This window comes from Ceratotherium simum, chromosome 15, assembly GCF_057802395.1.
Source record: "Ceratotherium simum simum isolate JZ-2026a chromosome 15, ASM5780239v1, whole genome shotgun sequence".
NCBI classification, from domain to species: domain Eukaryota; kingdom Metazoa; phylum Chordata; class Mammalia; order Perissodactyla; family Rhinocerotidae; genus Ceratotherium; species Ceratotherium simum.
This window is the reverse complement of record NC_141914.1, coordinates 50,903,987-50,924,335: the sequence shown is the minus strand read 5'-3', so window position 1 is coordinate 50,924,335 and position 20,349 is coordinate 50,903,987. Positions and strand designations below refer to the sequence as shown.

General features: G+C 38.6%; 1 protein-coding gene across 1 annotated transcript in view; it reads left to right on the top strand.

The window, feature by feature from the left end:
* The first annotated feature begins 2,997 nt into the window (after nucleotides 1-2,997).
* PRKCI (protein kinase C iota) overlaps nucleotides 2,998-20,349 on the top strand; it is a 71,162-nt gene continuing 53,810 nt past the window's right edge. Inside the window, exons 1-2 of the mRNA XM_004424754.2 lie at nucleotides 2,998-3,275; nucleotides 17,008-17,129. Of these exons, the coding sequence (XP_004424811.1) occupies nucleotides 3,175-3,275; nucleotides 17,008-17,129 (223 nt within the window). The 5' untranslated portion in view covers nucleotides 2,998-3,174. The remainder of the gene's footprint in view (nucleotides 3,276-17,007; nucleotides 17,130-20,349) is intronic.

The window sequence follows — 20,349 nt, the reverse complement described above, 5'->3', positions numbered from 1 at the left end:
AAATTAACTCAATATAGATCATAGACCTAAATGTAAGAGTTAAACTATAAAACTCTTAGGAGAAAACATAGATGTAAATCTTCATGACCTTGGCTTAGACAAAGGCTTCTTAGACATCACGCCAAAGCATAAGCAACAACAACAACAAAATAGATAAATTTGAGTTCATCAAAATTAAAAACTTTTGTGCTGCAAATTATACCACCAAGAAATGAAAAGATATGCACAGAATAGGAGAAAATATTTGAAATCATCTAACAAGGGACTTGTTTCCAGAATATATATAGAACTCTTACAACTCGGTGAAGGAGACACATCACCCAATTTAAAAATGGCCAAAGAATTTAAATAGATATTTCTCCAAAGGAAATACACAAACGGACAATAAAAACATGAAAAGATGCTCAACATCGTTAGTCATTAGGGAAATCCAAATCAAAATCACAATGAGATACCACATTCCCAACCACTAGGATGGTTATAATGAAGAAGACAGGCAATAACATGTGTTGGCGAGGATGTAAAGAAATTGGAACCCTCATGCACGGCTGGTACAAATGAAATGATGCAGCCACTTTGGAAACAGTTTGGCATTCTCTTAAGATGTTAAACATAGAGTTACCATATGACTTAGCAATTCTACTCTTAGGTATATATACCCAAGAGAATTCAAAACATATTTCACACAAAAACTTATACATGAATGTTCATAGCAGCATTTATGTGGAATACCCATACAATGAAATATTATTCAGCCATATATAGAAATGAAGAACTAAAATATGATACAGCATGGATGAACTTCAAAAACATTAAGCTAAGTAAAAGAAGCCAGTCACAAAAGGCCACATATTCTATGATTTCATTCATAGGAAATGTCCAGAATAGGAAAATCCATAGCGACAGTAAATACACTACTGGTTGCCAGAGGCTAAGGAGAATGGGTAGTTGCTGCTAATACATGTGTAGTTTCTTTTTGCCAGGGTGAACATGTTCTGAAATTAGATTGTGGTGATGATTGCATAACTTTGTGAATATTCTAAAATCTATTGAATAGTACACTTTAAATGAATGAATTGTATGTTATGTGAATTATATCTCCATAATGCTGTTAAAAAAATTAAGCTCATGCTTTCCCTGAGCTTTCATCACTTGGAATACAAAAACTTATTTATATGGTGGGATTGATGCAAATTATCAATATTTACAGATTCTTATTGATGACAAAGTAAGCAATAAGCCTCCTCTGAAAACAATGGTTACTTTCAAAGAATGCTACGAGGCCAATGCTGAAGGATTTTTCAAACTTCTAAGGAATAAGAATCCAAAATAAGTTTTTCCTGCCTTGCCTTTCTTTTTTTTTTTTTTTAATAATTTTATTTATTTATTTTTCCCCCAAAGCCCCAGCAGATAGCTGTATATCATAGCTGCATATCCTTCTAGTTGCTATATGTGGGACGCGGCCTCAGCATGGCTGGAGAAGCGGTGCGTCGGTGCGTGCCTGGGATCTGAACCCAGGGCCGCCAGCAGCAGAGCGCGCGCACTCAACCGCTGAGCCATGGGGCTGGCCCCATGCATTGCCTTTCTAAATTCTTACTTCCCGTATAACATAAATTTCCTTTTCTAGAGGATTATATAATCTTTCAAATTTGTCACAAGCATATTAAATTTTCCATTAATCCAATTAAAATTTCACAATCCCACTTTAGAAATAGTTTATATTCCACAGTTAATTCGTATTTAACATGCTGATGCAGATCCTCAGTTGCCAAAAACCTTGATACCAAGTCTTCCAATGGAATTTTTATTAAGAGCGTATAATTCAAGTTTATAGCAGTTGAAGGACATCCTACCAGGCTGTGTGACACATAACTCCAATGAGTCAATCCCCCACGCCTAAAGAAAGTTATTTCTTTGATTATTCCAACCCTTTTAGTATGTGTTGGTACCAGGACTGATGCAGGGGCTGGATTCACGCTACCTGTACTTGCAGTATGTGACAGAGCCAAGACCAGTGGAACGTCAGAGACTAGGCTACAAGGACGGATGCTTTATAATCCTTGGGTAGCCGGTGTTAACAGAAAAAATGATGATGGATGGATGGATGGATGAATGATTAATTGAACAAATATTCATTGTGCATCCGTTCCATGCAATGTCAATATACAGGGGCCTAGATATGGGGGCTGCGAAGGAAGAAAAGTCAGTCTTCCATCATATCTTCTAGTTGAGTTTCCTCCTTTATTACATTCATTATTACATTTGTTACATATATTATGAAATTCTTTCCACAAAAGAAGCTGTGCTGAGCAGGTAACCAAATTCTTGTTCCCCAAAAAGGCACTGTATAATTGAGATGATTTATGCAATCGGAAGGGATCAGAGAACAAAATCTAGAATGTGACAAAGCTCAATCATTTCCAGTGACCTCAGACGCCCAGGCTGGATTCAGGATTTCCACGCCGACGGCTCCTAGGGCGCAAGGTGGAGACAGACTCTGTCAGCGAGAAGGCGGGGCGCTCTACACGTAAAGATCCCCAAGTCCCAGAATCCCACGGAAACTTCAAATCCCAGAAGCCCACCGGGCAAATCTACTCGGAGTGCCAAGTCGGCTGACCGCGGATGCGACCAAGTTAAGAAACTGGGGTGAGATGCCGTAGTGTTTGTCCCCTACCATTTTCCCTGCGGGGAGGGGGCTTTTTACAGAACTATAGTTACCCGAACCTTCGCGTCCTCTCAGTCACAGCTTCCACGAAAGGCCCCCTCCCGCGTGTTTGAATGACAGTGAGCGTCTCCCGTTCTCTCCTCCTTTTCTTGTCCCCCGAATGAATGGTTCAGCCGGACGTGAGGCTCCTTGAGTGGGATCGATGGTTGCGCCCGCCCTCCCCCGGAATGCGGCCTTTGGAGCGAGCCAGGTGGGAGGGACCGGGGTGGGGAGGCGTGCTGGGCCCGGGCGGCGGGGGAGGCAGTGGCGGCCGCGGGCTGTGGGAGGAGCCGCGCGGTTCCGGCTGCCCCGGCGAGGCGACCCTTGGGTCCGCGCCGCGGGCGGGGAGGACAGGTAGGTGAGCGGGCAGCCGCGGCTCTGCGAGAGGCTCGGGCAGCGGAGTCCCTCACGGCGCTCGGCGCGCCCCCCGCACCCTCGGCCTCCGGCGTTGAGGCGGGGGGGGTCAGGAGATGCCGACCCAGAGGGACAGCAGTACCATGTCTCACCCGATCGCGGGCGGCGGCAGCGGGGACCATTCTCACCAGGTCCGGGTGAAAGCCTACTACCGCGGGTGAGTGTCTCGGAGTAGAGGTGGGGGGTAGGGGTCGGGGGAAAGGCCAGCTGGACTTGGCCTGGAGGAGGGGAGCATGAGGGGCTGGAGATGTTGTGGGCGGGTTGGTGTGGGCGGACGACTCTTTGGACTTGGGATGGGTGACCGGGTGGTCGAGGGAGCAGCATGGGGTGCTGGATTGGGGCACCCCCAAAGTATGGTGCAGGGCTCGCGGGAGTCGCGTGGCTGAGGGTCCGGAGTAGGGTCCGAGGGAGGAGCCTTGGAATAGCGTAGGTCCACCTGGTGGATTCGAGCGACTTGCCTACTAACAGATTTACAGGGCTTAAATCTGGGTGTATTTGGGGTTGAGAGTTGATTCCGAGTGATGCCTCGGTTAACTAAGTTTGCACGCTGGGCTTAAAAGACAGGACTGCTTCAGTTTCCTGGTCCTTTTGATTACCAACAGGCCTAAAACTTCTGGTTCTCTAAGTCAGGTTTATCTTCATCGCCTAGATTTCACGAAGTGTATCTGGACTGTGGTCAGGCTGCCAGTGTATTAGACATAGGCGTTATTATTTAAGCGTAAAGCTGGTGCGTTTTCAGGGATCTGCATTCGGTACTTATGCCTCGCCACGATTAGGTTCCGTATGTGTAAATTAAAATTTTGTGAATGCTTCTTTGTCAGCGTTGCTTCAAGGACCGCCCGATAGAGTGAGATATATTGCATGGGGAGAAGAGGACGAGCCTCGGCACAGTTTTAAAATCTGTGATCCTTACTCATATCATTACCTAAGTTATAACTCCTGTGGTTACCAGAAATAATCCAGTCCTAAAATCGTTGTATTAAATCATATTCTGTAATCAGTGACCTGAAGTGTCCCCCTTCCCTTGAATTCAGTTATGGTTTGGAATTTATTTACGATAATTATATTTGGGAGTATTAGAAAGGTGAAATGTTAGTGTGAGCATAAAGGTTTGAAACTAAGGGTTAACAAAACCCCACGGCTTTGGCCTGTCTTACTGCTTGTCCAAGCAGAAGTAAATTGTTTTACAAGAACTCAGGCACTAGGAGGTTGAAACTGCAGTGCATACTTTTAAATTCCTGAGAGGATCAGTGAAGATAGCACACTTTCAAAATGCCTCTCTTGTTTTGATTTCAAAGAAAAATAAGCCCCTAAATGTCTTATTGATTTGATGTAAAGACTTACTAGTTAGTTTGCTGCCATGAAGCCTCTGACCCTGTTTATTCGCTTGATTGTATTAGGAGTAGTTTATACGAGTTATTTTGGACAGTATCAGTGTTCGGGTAAATTGATCAAAGAGGTCTTGATTTTAAAACAATACCAAGTAGCGTGTGTATGTTTTTTAAAAGATTTTAGTTGTGACAAGAGCTGTTTTGACTTGAGGATGGTCAGCAATGAGCTTTGCACCAGGGGAAAAAAGCTTTGCTTTTTTAATTTGATAGGTGAGATATTTCACTCTAGAAAGTGTTCCATTCTATAAAGATGACAATTCGGGCCGGCCCCGTGGCTTAGTGGTTAAGTGCGCGCGCTCTGCTGCTGGTGGCCCGGGTTCGAATCCCGGGCGCGCACTGACGCACTGCTTGTCTAGCCATGCTGAGGCCACGTCCCACATACGGCAACTAGAAGGATATGCAACTGTGACATACAACTATCTACTGGGGCTTTGGGGGAAAAAATAAATAAAATTATTTAAGATGACAATTCATGAGTTGTTAGGTATGGAGAATGAAATATAGTGCATGTTCTTTTTTTTAAGATTCCTGATTCTTGACAGTTTAAAAAACTAGATTAAAAAATGAATATACACACAAAGTAGGAAAGTGCAAATTGTATAGGAGTATAAAATAAGAAGTGTCCATCATCTCCTCCTCCCAACCTCCAGAGGTAACTACTGCTGACAGTTATTTCTGGTTCTTCTGGAGGTTTCCTTCATTACTTTACAAGTTATACTTCTGTTTCATGATTTATCAACTTTAGATAGTATCTATTGATTCCTTCCTCTGAGAGATGAGAAATTGGGTGGACACTACCTTTTGCTTCCTCTCCTTCTGGTGCCTCTCAATTTTTGATTGTTAAACTCTTATTTTTTAGTTCTCCGGTCTACTTTTATGACTTTAAATAATATAAATTCTTTTTTTTTTTTTTTAAAGATTTTATTTATTCAGTTTTTTCCCCCCAAAGCCCCAGTAGATAGTTGTACGTCATAGGTTCACATCCTTCTAGTTGCTGTACGCGGGACTCGGCCTCGCGTTGAACGGAGAAGTGGTGCCTCGGGTCGCTCCCGGGATCCGAACCCGGGCTGCCAGCATCAGAGCGCGCGCACTTAACCGCTAAGCCACGGGGCCGGCCCTATAAATTCTTGACTTATAAAATTTAGATAGTTTCGGATGATTCCAACTATGAAAGATGAAGAGACCAGTCCTTCTTCCTTTTTTCCCATTTTTATTAGCTTGACAAATGTAAATAGGCCTAGTTAGTAAATGAAAATCATTGTAAGCATTTCCTTTGGAAAGAAACCAAAGTCGGCTTGCTATACTTTAGGAATGTAGGTATCATATTTTCTTGGCTTATTGCCCTAATTATTTAAAAAAAGTGAATAAGGACATAGAACCCTTTTAGTGCTTGACTAAAATTTCTCCAAGACATTCAAGTTTACATTTTCTTTGTTTTTTTAAAACCTATGAATTTTTGCTAAGAAATGAAAGAATCAATCCCTTGCTCTTTAGTGCTTTTTAGTCAATGAAAGCTTTCTAATAGTGCTTTCATTTCAAGCCTCATTTAAGGACAACATCAGCACTTTGTAAATTGTACCGATTTCTGTCCTCTGAAATTAGATCTGTTAAGATTATATGTTTATTAACAATAGTCTAAACTGATGGTTATGATATTACAGAGTCAGCTGCTCATTACTACAGATGAAACTAAAATGAGTCAGCACTGAGGATAGGTAATAAACAGGTTGGCTACCTAGATCACCTACCTGATTTGAAAATAGAAAATTCTTCCTTTATATCAAGAAATGTAAGGACAATCTGCATTTGAAAAATTTTCCCTCAGATCTTCTGAATGGCCATTTTCAGAGAGCTTTCCCTTTATCCCCTTCTAACAGTATTTCTTTCCAGCAAATGTTTAATCTCGGAATAGCCAGAATATTTTAGTGAATAAATTGCCCTCTCCTTTCAAAGATGTGTATAGTGTTCTCATTCTGTTAAATTTGTTCTTAGTGCAAATGTGCTGTCTCCGTACATATAATAGACATTTAATTAGATTTTTTTCTAGTTTTTAAGCAGGAGATTAACAGCACTGAGAGTCTGATTTTATTGGAGACCACCTAAGAGTGCCTGTCTCACAGCCTGTACCCTTCTTTCTTCGCCACGAGAGCTTGTCAGTGAGTGGCCCGCCTTCTTCAATCATTACCTAGTAGTGTTAGTGTGGAGGAAGAGAAACAGGTTCTGTTGGTTAGTGATAGATTGCCATTGTATGTGCTTATCCTTATATAAAGTTACTTGATATTATGGGATAGAATTTCACAAGGAAATGTCTGGACTCTTCATTTCTTGACATTATAAATGTATGGGAAATTTTGCAAAAAACTTGTAAAAACGCTTTTTAAACCACTATTGAGCAGTTATAACAATCCAGAGGATTCTTTCTGTGCCATTTACAGATAAAAGGAGATTGTTAACTCTTTGCACATTTGGAATGTATAGCTGGTTCAGTGAAGAAGTGTGAAGGATTTTTCTCACTGTGAACAAGTCTTGGCGAGACTTGGCTTTAAAAGTATTGCAAAATAATTTTAGCAATATACTTTAGTAATTGTTCTAAAGAAATAAAAATAGTATATTGAGTTGCGAGTTGGGGGAATGTGAGCTATTGGTCCTGGAACTTCTGATATGGCGCCTCACTATAGGGCAGCTGATCCGTAGCTTTACCAGAGAGAGAGAAAGAACATGATGGCCTGGTGCCAGAAACCAAAACCAAAACAACCCTCTCAGAAATTTGGATTAGATAATATGGAGATAAATTGCATCTTAGCAGTGAGGACTGAAGCCGCAGAGTTCAGAGAGAGGCTGGTGAAGCCAGGGCTGACCATGTGCAAACTAAAGGAGAAAGAAGCAGCACTCTACGAAAAAATTCTCCCTAGAGGTCTATGATAGCTTTCTAACACAACTCCCAACCCCCTTTTTAAGGTAACTTGAGTGTTTGTTTTTCTGTGGTTGAAATGAGCCGTTTAATTAAAACATGAGTTTTTACAATTCCAGTCTTGCTTAAGATTTCACATGTTACAAAGTGTGTTTAAACTCAGTTTAATATTAGAAAGATGTGCAGCTATGACATACAACTACCTACTGGGGCTTTAAGGGGAAAAAAATAAATAAATAAATAAAATCTTTAAACTCAGTTTAATAAACACTTAACTGTAAGCCCGGTGCATGGTGCTAGGGTGGGCACAGAGGCTGCAGACGTGGATAATACAAGGCTCTGCCTTTGAGGAACTGCGAGACCTATGGGAGGAAAGACATAGAAGAGTTAACAAAGGTGTGTGTGTGTGTTCATGTATAAGGTACATGCAGGGATGGATGTTGGGGAGGAGTTTGGGGTGAGGGAAGCCTTCCTACAGGATGAAGTGTTGGAGGCTTTTCAAGGATAAATAGGTTTGCCTGGTGGTTAATGCTGTTGGGTGGGGGTTCATTCCAGGCATTGTACAACTGCCTGATATGTTTGGGGAATTAAGATCAGTTTAGTTGTTAGTCCCGTATTCATTCCTTATTAGGACATAAAGTGTGAAGAGTGGGCACTGATGAGAAGTGAGACTAATAAGAAGGTTCACAGGCACTAGGTCATCAAGATTCTTGAATATCATACTGTGGACTTCAGACTTTTTCTCCTTGGTGAAAGTTTTAACTAAGAGAGAGGCAGGGTTAGATTTTCATTTTAGAAAGAACACTCTTGGACCGAGTGTGGGAGATGAATTGGCGATGGATGAGACTAATTTGGAGGCTTTGGAAGTAGTTCAGGAGAGAGATTCTAAGGAGATAGAAAAGAGGGTATAGATTCAATGGTGATTTTAGGGGATAGAATCAGTATGAATTAGAGACTGATCGCCTGTAGGGAAGAGGGAGAGAGATCTGTCAACTTGTAGTTTTTCTTATTTGAGAGAGACTAGGGAATATAGAACTGCCCTGGTGGTGTAGTGGTTAAGATTCAGTGCTCTCACCACCGCCACCTGGGTTTGTTTCCCGGTCAGGGAACCACACTACTCGCCTGTCGGTTGTCATACTGTGGTGGCTGCATGTTGCTGTGATGCTGAAAGGTGGGCGACCGGTATTTCAAATACCAGCAGGGTCGGGTGGACAGGTTTCAGGAGCTTCCAGACTAAGACTAGGAAGAAGGACCTCTTCTTCCTGGCTACCCACTTTGGAAAAAAAAAAAAAAACTGCAAGGGAATATAGAAGGAAGAGATTTGTGAGAGAAGTTAATTCGTTATCTGCAACAAGTAAGCGAGTTTTAGCTCAAGGCATCTAGGTGGAAATGTCCAGAATTAACTGAAAGATCATTTATTGTGTGCCTGCTCTGTGTCCCAAGTACTGTGCATGACAGCTCACTTATGTAGGAATGTGGCTGAGAATAATGATAGAAACAAAAATGCCACCAGTGGCCAAATACAGATCACAAAGGCAAGGCACTAAAGCTAAATTTTAAAAATACAGAAATACATAAAGTGGAAAGTTCCCCCTGCAGCCTGTCACCTCCACTTCCTAGGGGTAGCCATTGTTAACAGTTTGGGATATTCTATATCATATCAGTATATCTGTAAGTATAGATATATGTACACACAGACACACCCTTTTATTTTTCCAATAAATGGGTTCATATTTCTATGCATGTTTCTGGAACTCGATTTTTTTTCATTCATGGTCATCTTTCCATGTCAGGGTAGACAGATGGATAGATACATACATAGATAGACAGACAGACAGAGCAAGCCACCTCTTTCTTTATAATTGGTACATAGTGTTCCACAGTATTTATACCATAATTTATTTAATCTTCTTTTCTGATGGATGAACATATAAAGTTACTTTCATTAAATCACTATTTCAAGTCATACTGAAGGCACATCCTTATATTTAATATATATTCTTGCCAAAGATGGTCAAATATATGCCTGTTTTAAAACTTGATATTGTCCTCCAAAAACTTATCAATTTACATTCCCAACAACAGTGTACAGATGAAGCGTTTTCCTTAGGCTCCCATTGCACGTTATCGATCTTGTAAATTTTTGCCAATAGGATTGGCCAAAAAATGCTAACTTTTTTTTTTTTCAGGTATCTTTTTTTTTTTTTTTTGGTGAGGAAGATTAGCCCTGAGCTAACATCCGTTGCCAATCCTCTTTTTGCTGAGGAAGATTGGCCGTGGGCTAACATCCGTGCCCATCTTCCTCTACTTTATATGGGACGCCACCACAGCGTCGCTTGACAGGCGGTGCCTCCTGTGCACCTGTGATCCGAAGCTGCGAGCCCCGGGCCGGCGAAGCAAAGCCTGCGCGCTTAACTGCTGCGCCACCGGGCTGGCTCCTTCAAGTATCTTTTTATACATTATTGATCGTTTGTATTTCCTCTGTCGGTTGTCTATTCATCTTTTGCCCATTTCTTGTCTTATAGTCTTTTTCTCCTTTTTATTAATTTGTTTAAAGGGACATTGACGTTTTGCAGTTAAAAAAGCTTTCAGTGGGGCTGGCCCACTGGCTAGCAGTTCAGTTCCTCCGTGTTCTGCTTCAGAGGCTCAAGGTTCCTGGGTTCAGATCCTGGATGCAGACCTACGCACCACTCATCAAGCCATGCTGAGGCAGCATCCCACATACAAAATAGAGGAAGTTTGGCACAGGTGTTAGCTCAGGGCCAATCTTCCTCACCAAAAAAAAAAAAAAGAAGAAGAAGAAGTTGCATTATGACTTTTTTATAATTAACAATCAATTTGAAGGGTGATACTTTGAGATTGTATGAATATTCTATTCCCCAAAACCTTTCACCAGTGGTTTTACCATCCATGGATGATCCTGCCTAAATCCATTATATTGGTGATTACAAATAAAACTTTTTTTTTCTGATTATACTACATTTAATTTAGGAGAAAAGCTTGTGTTGAAATAGCAGAAGGGCTGAGCGTGGTTCTTTTTCTGGTTTATTTTTAAAAGGAACTAGCCCTAAGGAAAAACTTTAGGTTCTATAGTTAGAACTTAGGAACATAATGCTTAAAGCAGTTTGTCTTCTGAATCCAATAGCAAAATCAAAAATGCCTTTTTTTTCCTTTTTTAAGAATTCAGCTAAAACTATAACTAAATTTTCCATTTTGGGAATCTTTGTGGTGAAGGCAACTGTATTATGTTGGAGACCAGTGGTAAGATAATTTATGGTAACACTGAAGTTAAAACCAGAGAAAAAAATCTTGCATGCATAATTTGTTTTATACCTTTAGAATGTAGTAATATCTTTATTTTGCCGCTCATTTTTAGCTTTGCTACTATAATAAGGATCTGGTGATTGTGGACTGTTTGAACATGATACTTTCGCAATTACTTAGGGAAGTGTTTATATAAAACTCCCTTAAATGTTTTAGTTCCTGGAACTTAAGGAGTGGTGGTTGATAAAGCATGACTCCTTCATTGAATCTCTTTAGGATGTATGTACTTACGTTTTTAAAGGATTACATGTGTTTTAAAAATATTTGTATGTTCCGATAAATATTTTTTAGCTCTTGAAAAATAAGATTTCTGAAAAAATATTGTTTAAAGACATGCTTACATATGTGTTAATTTTAACTCCATGTGGACCTTAATAAGGAAGTCAAATTTGGTGAAGTCTGATATACTAATTTTTTTTCTCCTGCATTCAAAAAATGTCACACTTGTTCTTTGCCAGAGAAATTCCGTGGGAGCCTTTCCTTCTCTTCTGATTTAATTCTAAAATACGTTCTCCCAACCCTTACCCCCTCATACTAGTAACCTTGAGGGTATTTTGAAAGAAAATTGCTTTAAGGTAAGCAGGTTCTTTTTTAATGTCATTAGAAGAAGGAACTATTTTCTATTTTTATTTTCTTTTTTAAAAATAAAACTTAAAAATATTTAAAACAATAATTTTATTTATAAAAGTCATTTTAAATTTGTTTTATATTTTGTTAGAAAGTAAATTTTATAATAAAATCATACCTTTCCTGGTAGAAAAATTGATAATTATCTATACCATTCAGAAGAGTCCAAGTAGAAAGTATATCTTTCCATCTCTAGTCTCTCTCCAATCTCCAGTTGCACCACCCAGAGTTAACTACTTTTAAAATTTTGTTTTGTTTTATTATATCTGTTGATCAATATGAAAGATGAGGAATTCAGCAGTTCTTCATTGCCTCCTCTACTGACTATTTTTAGTTCTTGTGGTTACATTTATAACTTAAATAATATACCTTTTCCTGCTTTTCTTCTTTGTAATTGTGGTTAAAAAAAATTAGATTTACCATCTTAACCATTTTTAAGGGTACAGCTCAGTAGTGTTAACTATATTCACATTGTTGTGCAGCCAGTCTCCAGAGCTTTTTCGTTTTGCAGAACTGAAACTCTATACCTATTGAACAACGACTCCCCATTTCTCCCTCCCCCCAATCCCTGGCAACTACTGTTCTACTTTCTGTTTCTGTGAATTTGACTACTCTAGATACCTCATATAAGGGGAATCATACAGTATTTGTCTTTTTTGTGACTGGCCTCTTTCACTCAGCATAATGTCTTCAAGGTTCGTTCATGTTGTAGCATGTCTCAGGATTTCTTTTCAAGGCTGAATAATATTCCGTCATATTTATATATCACATTTTCTTTATCTGTTCATCTGTTGATGGACACCTGGGTTGCTTCCCCTTTTGGCCCTTGTGAATGATGCTACTATGAACATGGGTGTACAAACAGCTGTTGGATTCCCTGCTTTCAGTTCTTTTGAATATATACCCAGAAGTGAAATTGCTGGCATCTGGAATTCTATTTTCAATTTTTTAAGGAAGCTTCTTACAGTTTTCTATACCTGCTGCACCGTTTTACATTCCCGCCAACAGTGCACAGGGCTCCTGTTTCTTCATCCTTGTCAGCGCTTGTTATTCTCTGTTTTTTTTGATAGTAGCCATCCTGATGGGTGTGAGGCGATATTTCATTGTGGTTTTCATTTGCATTTCCCCAGTGACTGGTAATGTTGAACATCTTTTCATGAGCTTGTTGGCCATTTGTATATCCTCTTTCAAGAAATGTCTGTTCAAGTCCTTTGCCCATTGTTTATTTGGGTTATTTATTTTTTTCTTGTTCTCTGCTTTTATTTTTATTTATTTATTTTTATTGTGAAATTTTTGTTGTACATTATTGTTTATCAGTCACCATATAAGTGCATCCCTCTACCCTGCTTTTATTTTTAAATTATTAGTTTTAGATAGAGACATTTTTGAATTTACACGTCCTTTCGCTTTCTCCACATCTTGATTTTTCTTAGTAATTTTTACGTTGTAAAGGTTTATAACATTATTCTATTCTTTAACTCATAAATTTTTCTTTAAAGTGATTTTAAAAAGCATTTATAAAGAATGCTTATATAAGTGTTACGCACTTAAAGAGCCAAGTACTAGTGTGATTAGAAGCTTAGAGAAGGAAAAGTAATCTTGTGTCAATAAAACTTCTCTCTTTTGAAGGTTCCCCTTAACTTTGTTTAGGGCTGATATATTTTCTTGGTCAATTTTATCCTGTCTGTTTTTAATCATCTAGGATTTTCTCATACTTTCTGGTCTGCTGCTGGTGCCTTTTTTGTTTTCTAAGACTTTGATAATTTGTCATTTCAGTTTTCTGTCATTTCAGTGGGCCCTTAGGATGAAAGGATATAGATGTGTGTTCGTGCTACCATATTAAACCAGAAGCATCTGTGCGTTGCTTTTAGAAGGTTGGATCATTTTTAATCTCTCTAGTGAGGCTTCACTTCTATTTAAAGTATTACATGAGTACATAATGCTCTTTAAATTTATTAAACATGTATAGAGTGTGCTATATGCTAGGCACTATTCTAAGTATTATAAATATTAATTCATTAAATCCTTATAATACCATATGAGATATTATTATTCTCATTTTATAGATGAGGAAATTGAGTCACAGAGTAGTTAAGTAACTCACCTAAGGTCACACAGCTGGTAAGTGACAGAGCCTGGATTCAGACCCAAGCATCCTGGCTTTAGCTCTCATGGTCTTAACCATTATGCTGTGCCTGCCTCTTATATGCCATTACTCCTTTCTGGAATGCTTTTTATTTTTACATTTCCCCATGCTTTCTTTAGAGTCCAACGTGTGACACCTCTTTTCACTCAACATATATTAATTGAACGTCCACTCTGAGCCAGACACTGCCTGAGGTTGTTGGTGATACAGCAGTGAGCAAAAAAAGTGCCTGCTCTCATGGATTTTATGTTTAGTTGGGGAGACAGACAATAAAATATATATAATTTATATATGCTAACAATGTATTTTTCTGAAGAATAAAAAAATTAACTAGCTTATGTACTAAAGTAGACTAATTTAATCTCCAAAATCAGGATTACATTTTTCATTAGCCAGTCTCTCAAAAGTGATATTGACTGTTTGTATCCATTATGTTTTTGTCCAAACTTATCATCTGATAATAGCTATGCATTGGGAAAGTGGTGTCTCAGATGAGCATGCAGGAGGTTTCTTCGGGAGTGCTCAGGATTGACAGCTGTGGAAGAGAAGGGGGGAAGCAAGCTTAGATAGGAAAAAATCAAGCTGCCCTGAAGTCTCAACAGAAACCTCAGTTGACCCTCGGGGGAGTTCTGAAGATGAGTTGACACTTTAGAGCTTTTCCGAGTCATGTCTAGGATCTTTATACCCCCACAGTGAATCAGTCATTGGTTGTAGGCTGCTTCAGGAGTGGGGTGTGACCATAGGCAAGGAGTCAGATCTCTGAAGGAGGCTGATGACTGGGAATTGTCTACTGGTAGCGCTCCCAGTAGGTGGTATAATAAATGCTCTGTTGCTAGTGGGGGATTCTGGGGATGGGGTGGGGAGGGAGAAGGCAGATCACAGTGTCTACCCTGAGTGTCATTAGGAGATTTGAATTTGAGTTCATGTGCTGTTTCCTAACTGTGAGACTCTGGCAAATATGCCGTTATGCTTTGCTTTTTAAATCTGTAAAATAGGATTAGTATGTCTAGTTTGGCAGTTATTGTGAAGACTATATAAGATAAAGTTCGTTTAAACACCTAGAACATCCTAAGTATTCTATAAATGTTTATAGGCAAAGGAAACAAACAGTAATATTTCCTTGTCAAAAGTGCATTTTCTGGGGCTGGCCCGGTGGCCTAGTGGTTAAGTTTAGCATGCTCCACTTTGATGGCCCGGGTTCGTAGGTTTTGATCCTGGGTGGGGACCTACACCACTCATCAAGCCATGCTGTGGCGGCAACCCACATATAAAATAGAGGAAGACGGGCACAGGTGTTAGCTCAGGGCCAATCTTCCTCACCAGAAAAAAAAAAGGTACATTTTCTGAAAAATAAGTTTCTCCTAGAAAGTATTTCTTCTGCCTTCAGTTAGGAAATATTTGAGTCCCTATTATGTTAGTAGTTATGTGAATATATTAAAAAGTCCAAGAATTTTTGCCTTCCAGTTGTTTACACTTTAGTTGAGGATGTGTTATCAGTATATGATGAGTGAAATAACAAAAGATGGAGCATAAGATACATGTTGGACAGGCTTAGAAGGATAGACCACTGGACTTGTGTGGTTGAAGAAGATTTAATGGAAGTTGATGTTGAAATGCCAGTTAAGGATTGGTCCCCACCTTCCTCCCTAAACTAAGCCTTAAATTTCCTGAAGAAATGTCAGGATTAAAACTTGTATGTTCAAGGTCTTATGTGTGGGGGTGTGAGTAAACCTGCTGTCTGTAGTAGAGTATTTGTGTTGGGAATGGTGGGATCAAGTTGAGAATAGAAATTAGAACCAGATTATCAAGAGTCTTAATACCTCACAGGGAGCTGGAATCACAGATTTAGTAGAGCCTACATAGAGATAATAGTTAAAACACTGAATGTGAGTTAGGTTTCAGAGGGAAAGAGAGAGAGACAGAGCATGAATATGAGAGAGGATGTAAAGAATGTCTTGTGATTGAAGACAAAAGGAGGCTTGTGTTCAGAATAGTAGAAAGAGAGCCAGAGAAGCATAGTGTTATGAAAGCCAAGGCTAGAGGGTTCTGAGAGGGAGGGGCAGAAAACTATGAGATGCTTAGAAAGAGAATGATTATCAAGATAAGGCCATTTGATTTCTATGCTTGGCTCTCTGCTTACCTTCTATAGCCCCTGCAGTTTTAACTTTTTTTGCAGATGACTAAAATTTTTAATTCCTTACTTCCTACTCTGTATTCTATGTTCTAAATACCCATGTTTGTTCACAGTTTATGGTGTCATTTCCTTGCTTTCTTCAACAAATATTTATCCAGTACCTCTTCTGTGTTAGGCACTGCATTGGCTGCTAGGAATATAATGAACAAAACAAAATCCCTACTTGCACCAAGCTTACATTCTAGCTGGGGTAGATGGTGGACTGTAAACCTCAGTTCATCCGTCTGGTGGTAGAAGAGGTGGGTCAGAGAGGTAGCCAGGGCCAGTTCACACAGGGCCTTGTAGACCCTGCTAGGGACTTTGGATTTTACTCTGCAGGAGAGGGGACAGGACTTTTAAGAGTTTAAAATAGAGGAATGCCATGAACTATATTAATTTTATCAAATCCTTAAAACAGAGTGTGACACATAGAGATCCCTATATGAGTGTTTGTTAAATTTGAGTCATCACTATTTGACTTACTTTTGAAAGGATGACTATAGCTGGCTACTGTGTGGAGATCAGATCATAGGGAGCCTTCTCACTGCTCCTTGGAGGAAACCTCAGCCCTCTGCTTAAAACATTTTGTTGCAATTCTAAGTCTTACAGTGAATAGCTGCTAGGTGGATTTATTTAAATACTGTTCCTTATCTAACAGATACAAAAATAAATACACATTTATGTCTATTCTTATGTTTTTTTGGGTCTCTACCTTAAAAGATGAATCATATTTTAAAAACAATTTTGGCAAATGGGAATTCTTTCAGAAAAATGTGAAAATGAAGGTGTGAGATCTGAAGATCCTGCAAAGAATGGTTGATAATCTCATGGGTGGTTAATCTGTGTAGTCAGGGCTGAGGAAGAGGACATGACAGCTCTGTGTCAAATTATTGAAGAGCCATCTCTTGGACAAAGGGTAGACTTTGGGGAGGGGACTAGTGATTGGAACAGATTTCGGTTAAATATAAGGCAGAAGTTTATCAACAATAGAGCTATTCATCTGTGGAGGGCAATGCCTCACTAAAGAGTGAGCTTCTGCTAACGTTAAGCGGAAGCAGGGCTACTGTGTGTTAGAGGAGTTAGGGTGTGCTTCCTGAATAAGGAGGGGAAACTGAGTTAAGGTTTCTTACAAATCCACTATTTTTATTTCTAAGCATTATTTAGTATTGATAATGTATTTTTTACTTTACAGAGAGTTTGCTGGAAGCAGCACAAGTTGATGCACACGCAAAATAGCTGAAGTCTATCGAATTGTCAGGCATGCAGTAATATGTAGATTTAATCTTTGTCAAACTCAAAACCCCTTTTCTTTTTCAGGGATATCATGATAACACATTTTGAACCCTCGATCTCCTTTGAGGGCCTTTGCAGTGAGGTTCGAGACATGTGTTCTTTTGACAACGAACAGCTTTTCACCATGAAATGGATAGATGAGGAAGGTGAGTGGTAAAGAGAGGGCTGCTGTGTGAGCATTTGATTTAAGATACTATTCTGTCATTTGTTTTTAAAATATGATAAACGTCCTAATTAATTTAATGGGGAAAAGGAATATTAGAAATTTGATGCCATTCTTGTTTTTCTTTAAGTATTTGAATTAAAAGAGTACAATCTTTGTTTTGCCCTTTTTACTGCAACATAGAGTGAAATTAATGTGACTCTTTTCTAGCAATAAGGTAAATGTCTCATCAAATAGTTACATTTTACTTTAATTTTGAATATAAATGTTGTCTTATATTTTAACTTAAGAGATTATCTTCTATTTTAACTTGAGATTATCTTCAATAATTTGACAGTGTTTTTTACTGAATATTACTTTTGAAGAAAATGTTATGGAATAAAAGTGATTGTGACAACTGTAGTTTCAAAGGTGGTGGCAGAAACTCGATACCTTAATGACTTGTACTCAGAAAACATTTCTTGAGTATCTGTGTGCTGAGGATAGATACTTTGTATCCTCAAACTCATGGTCTCATAGGGAGGTGGACAGGTGAATAACAAATGTGATAAACTGAACAAAAATGCGTAGGGGCCTCGGAATACAAAAGAAACAGCATCTACATGTGCCTGAAATATCTGCAACTTCTAAACTAAACCCATAACAAGTAAAAGTTTTTGAAGTGGAGGAGGTAAGGGGATAACCCTTTGTGATAAAGAATAAGATATAAAAAGGCATGCAGGTATGAAGAACATGGTGTGTGGAGAAGAGCAATAATTCACAAAATTTAGTGTGGGGAGTGGTGAGGTATGAACTTGGGCTAGATCCTTGGTACTCAAGGTGTGGTCTGTGGAACTTAGTAGAAAAGGGGACTCTCCAGCCCAAGTGCAGGCTGCTGAATCAGAATCTACATTTTAACAGGATCTGCAGGTGAGTCGCATGAATAGTAAAGTTTGAGAAGCATAGGACTAGATCCCAGAAGGCTTTGCAAACCATATTAGACTTTATTTTACATAATGGAATGCCACTGAAGTGTAGTTAATAGGTAGTTTTGTAAAATGGTTTTCTATTAATTGTAATGGAATTTCATTTTAAGGAATGTCATTATAATATTTAGCTCAATATTTGGGGCCATTTCTATGTTCTCTGATATGAAGAGCCCTGGAAAAATATTATCCCAGCTCTAAGCTATAGGTAAACTCAAACCCCTTTTCATTTTTTAAAGACATTTAAAAAAGTTTTTCTGAAGTAATCTATGTTCACTATTTGGGAAAAACAAATAATACGGATGTTGATGAAATTTAAAAAGAAGTCTCTGTTTTGCCCTTTCTCTTCTCTCCTCCCTCACGAATCCTAGTCTTAAGAGAGGAAACTACTGGTAACAGCTTAGTATATATCCTTCTAGATATTTTCTGTTGTTTCTATATACAAACGTATGTTTCCATACATTATTTATAAACACACTTTTTTTTGCACAAAAAGAATTATATACAAACTTAAGCAATATTCCTTTTACACTGTGTATTGGACATTTTTTCATTTCAGTCTGCATCAATTTGCCTTATTACTTTTTTTAACACTGCACAATATTCCGTATTGTAGATATTTCATGATTTATTTATTTAATCCTTTATTGATGGACATTGGGACTGTCTGTAGTTTTTTGCTACTATAAGCAGTATATAATGAACATTTTTGTGTGTAATTTTGTGCTATCGTATGGGACTCTGTGTAGTAAATTCGCAGAATATACGCATTGTAAATTTTGGTAGCTAGTGATAATTTGCTGTCAAAAAAAGTTAAACCAATTTATGGCACAACTACATTGAATGAGAACATCCCTTCAGTCTTGCTCTCACCAACCTCAGGTGTTATGAGTCTTGAACATTTTTGGAAATCCAAAAAGTGAAATGCTAGCTTGGTATTTTAAGTTTTATATTATTTAAGAGAAAAACTTAGTATCTTCATCTGTTCAACCACTTTTTGACCTACTCTATCACAAGCTTAGTTTAAATATTGTTAATTACAAATGATGTGGATGTCTCACAGTGTGTCTTCAGCCTGAAAATGAGACTATATAATTTAGCACAGTGCATAGAATATAATTAGCATCAATAAACTGATTGTTATTATGAACCAATGTTATTCTCATTTTAATCCTGTCCTGATCATTTCATGCCATTTATTTGCAGTTGATCGTTTTTATAACTAGTGGTTTTCGAACTGTGGTGCACATAGGAATCAATAGATAATGCCTTTTATTGAAAGAAATTAGTTTAGAGACAATCCATTAAAATTTTTTATACTATCCTCGTACTTTGTATTGCCCTTGCCTGGAGAGTTCTGATCCCAGATTGTCACATGGCTGTGTCTTTCTTGTCATTCAGGTCTTAACTGAAATATCATGTCCTCCAAGAAGCCTCTTACCGTTATTCACTTTGTGTCTTATTTGTCTGGTAAAACGTGAGCTCCGTGAGAGCAGAGATCTTGTTATTTGCGGTGGAGCTCCAGTGCCTAGAGCAGTACTCAGTAATGCTCAAAGAATATTTGTGAATTGTGTAAAACGCTAATAGCAAGCCTTTCCATGGTGTAGGTTTATTTTAGTTATTAGAGATTTAAGCATTGGGAGTTGTGGTTTATTCTATTTTTTCTTAACATAGTATCATATTTTATTTATTTTTTTTTTTAAAGATTTTATTTATTTTATTTTTTCCCCCCAAAGCCCCAGCAGATAGTTGCATGTCATAGCTGCACATCCTTCTAGTTGCTGTATGTGGGACTCGGCCTCAGGATGGACGGAGAAGTGGTGCCTCGATGCGCACCCGGGATCCGAACCCGGGCCGCCAGCATTGCAGCGCGCGCACTTAACCACCAAGCCACAGGGCCGGCCCGAGTATCATATTTTAATTAACAGATTCACATAGTAAATTAATTCTCTGATGAAACAGTCTTTATCTTTTTATAATGCAATTCATAGTTCTTTCTCTCTAAATAGCTATTAAGTGTCCCAATTTTCTTGGGAAAACTACAAAACTGTAGCCTTTGCCTCATTCAAGTAAAAGGTTAAACTTTCCATTAAGGTCTGTTGATTCCCATGTGATCCTTCTTACTCTGGTTAATTGTGCTATCCATCTTTTCTTAATTTTATGCATACAGAACCAGTAGTAATTATTTTGAAGTTCCTTGCAATTATTTTTCAGTTGTAATTTTGTCACCTTTATTTT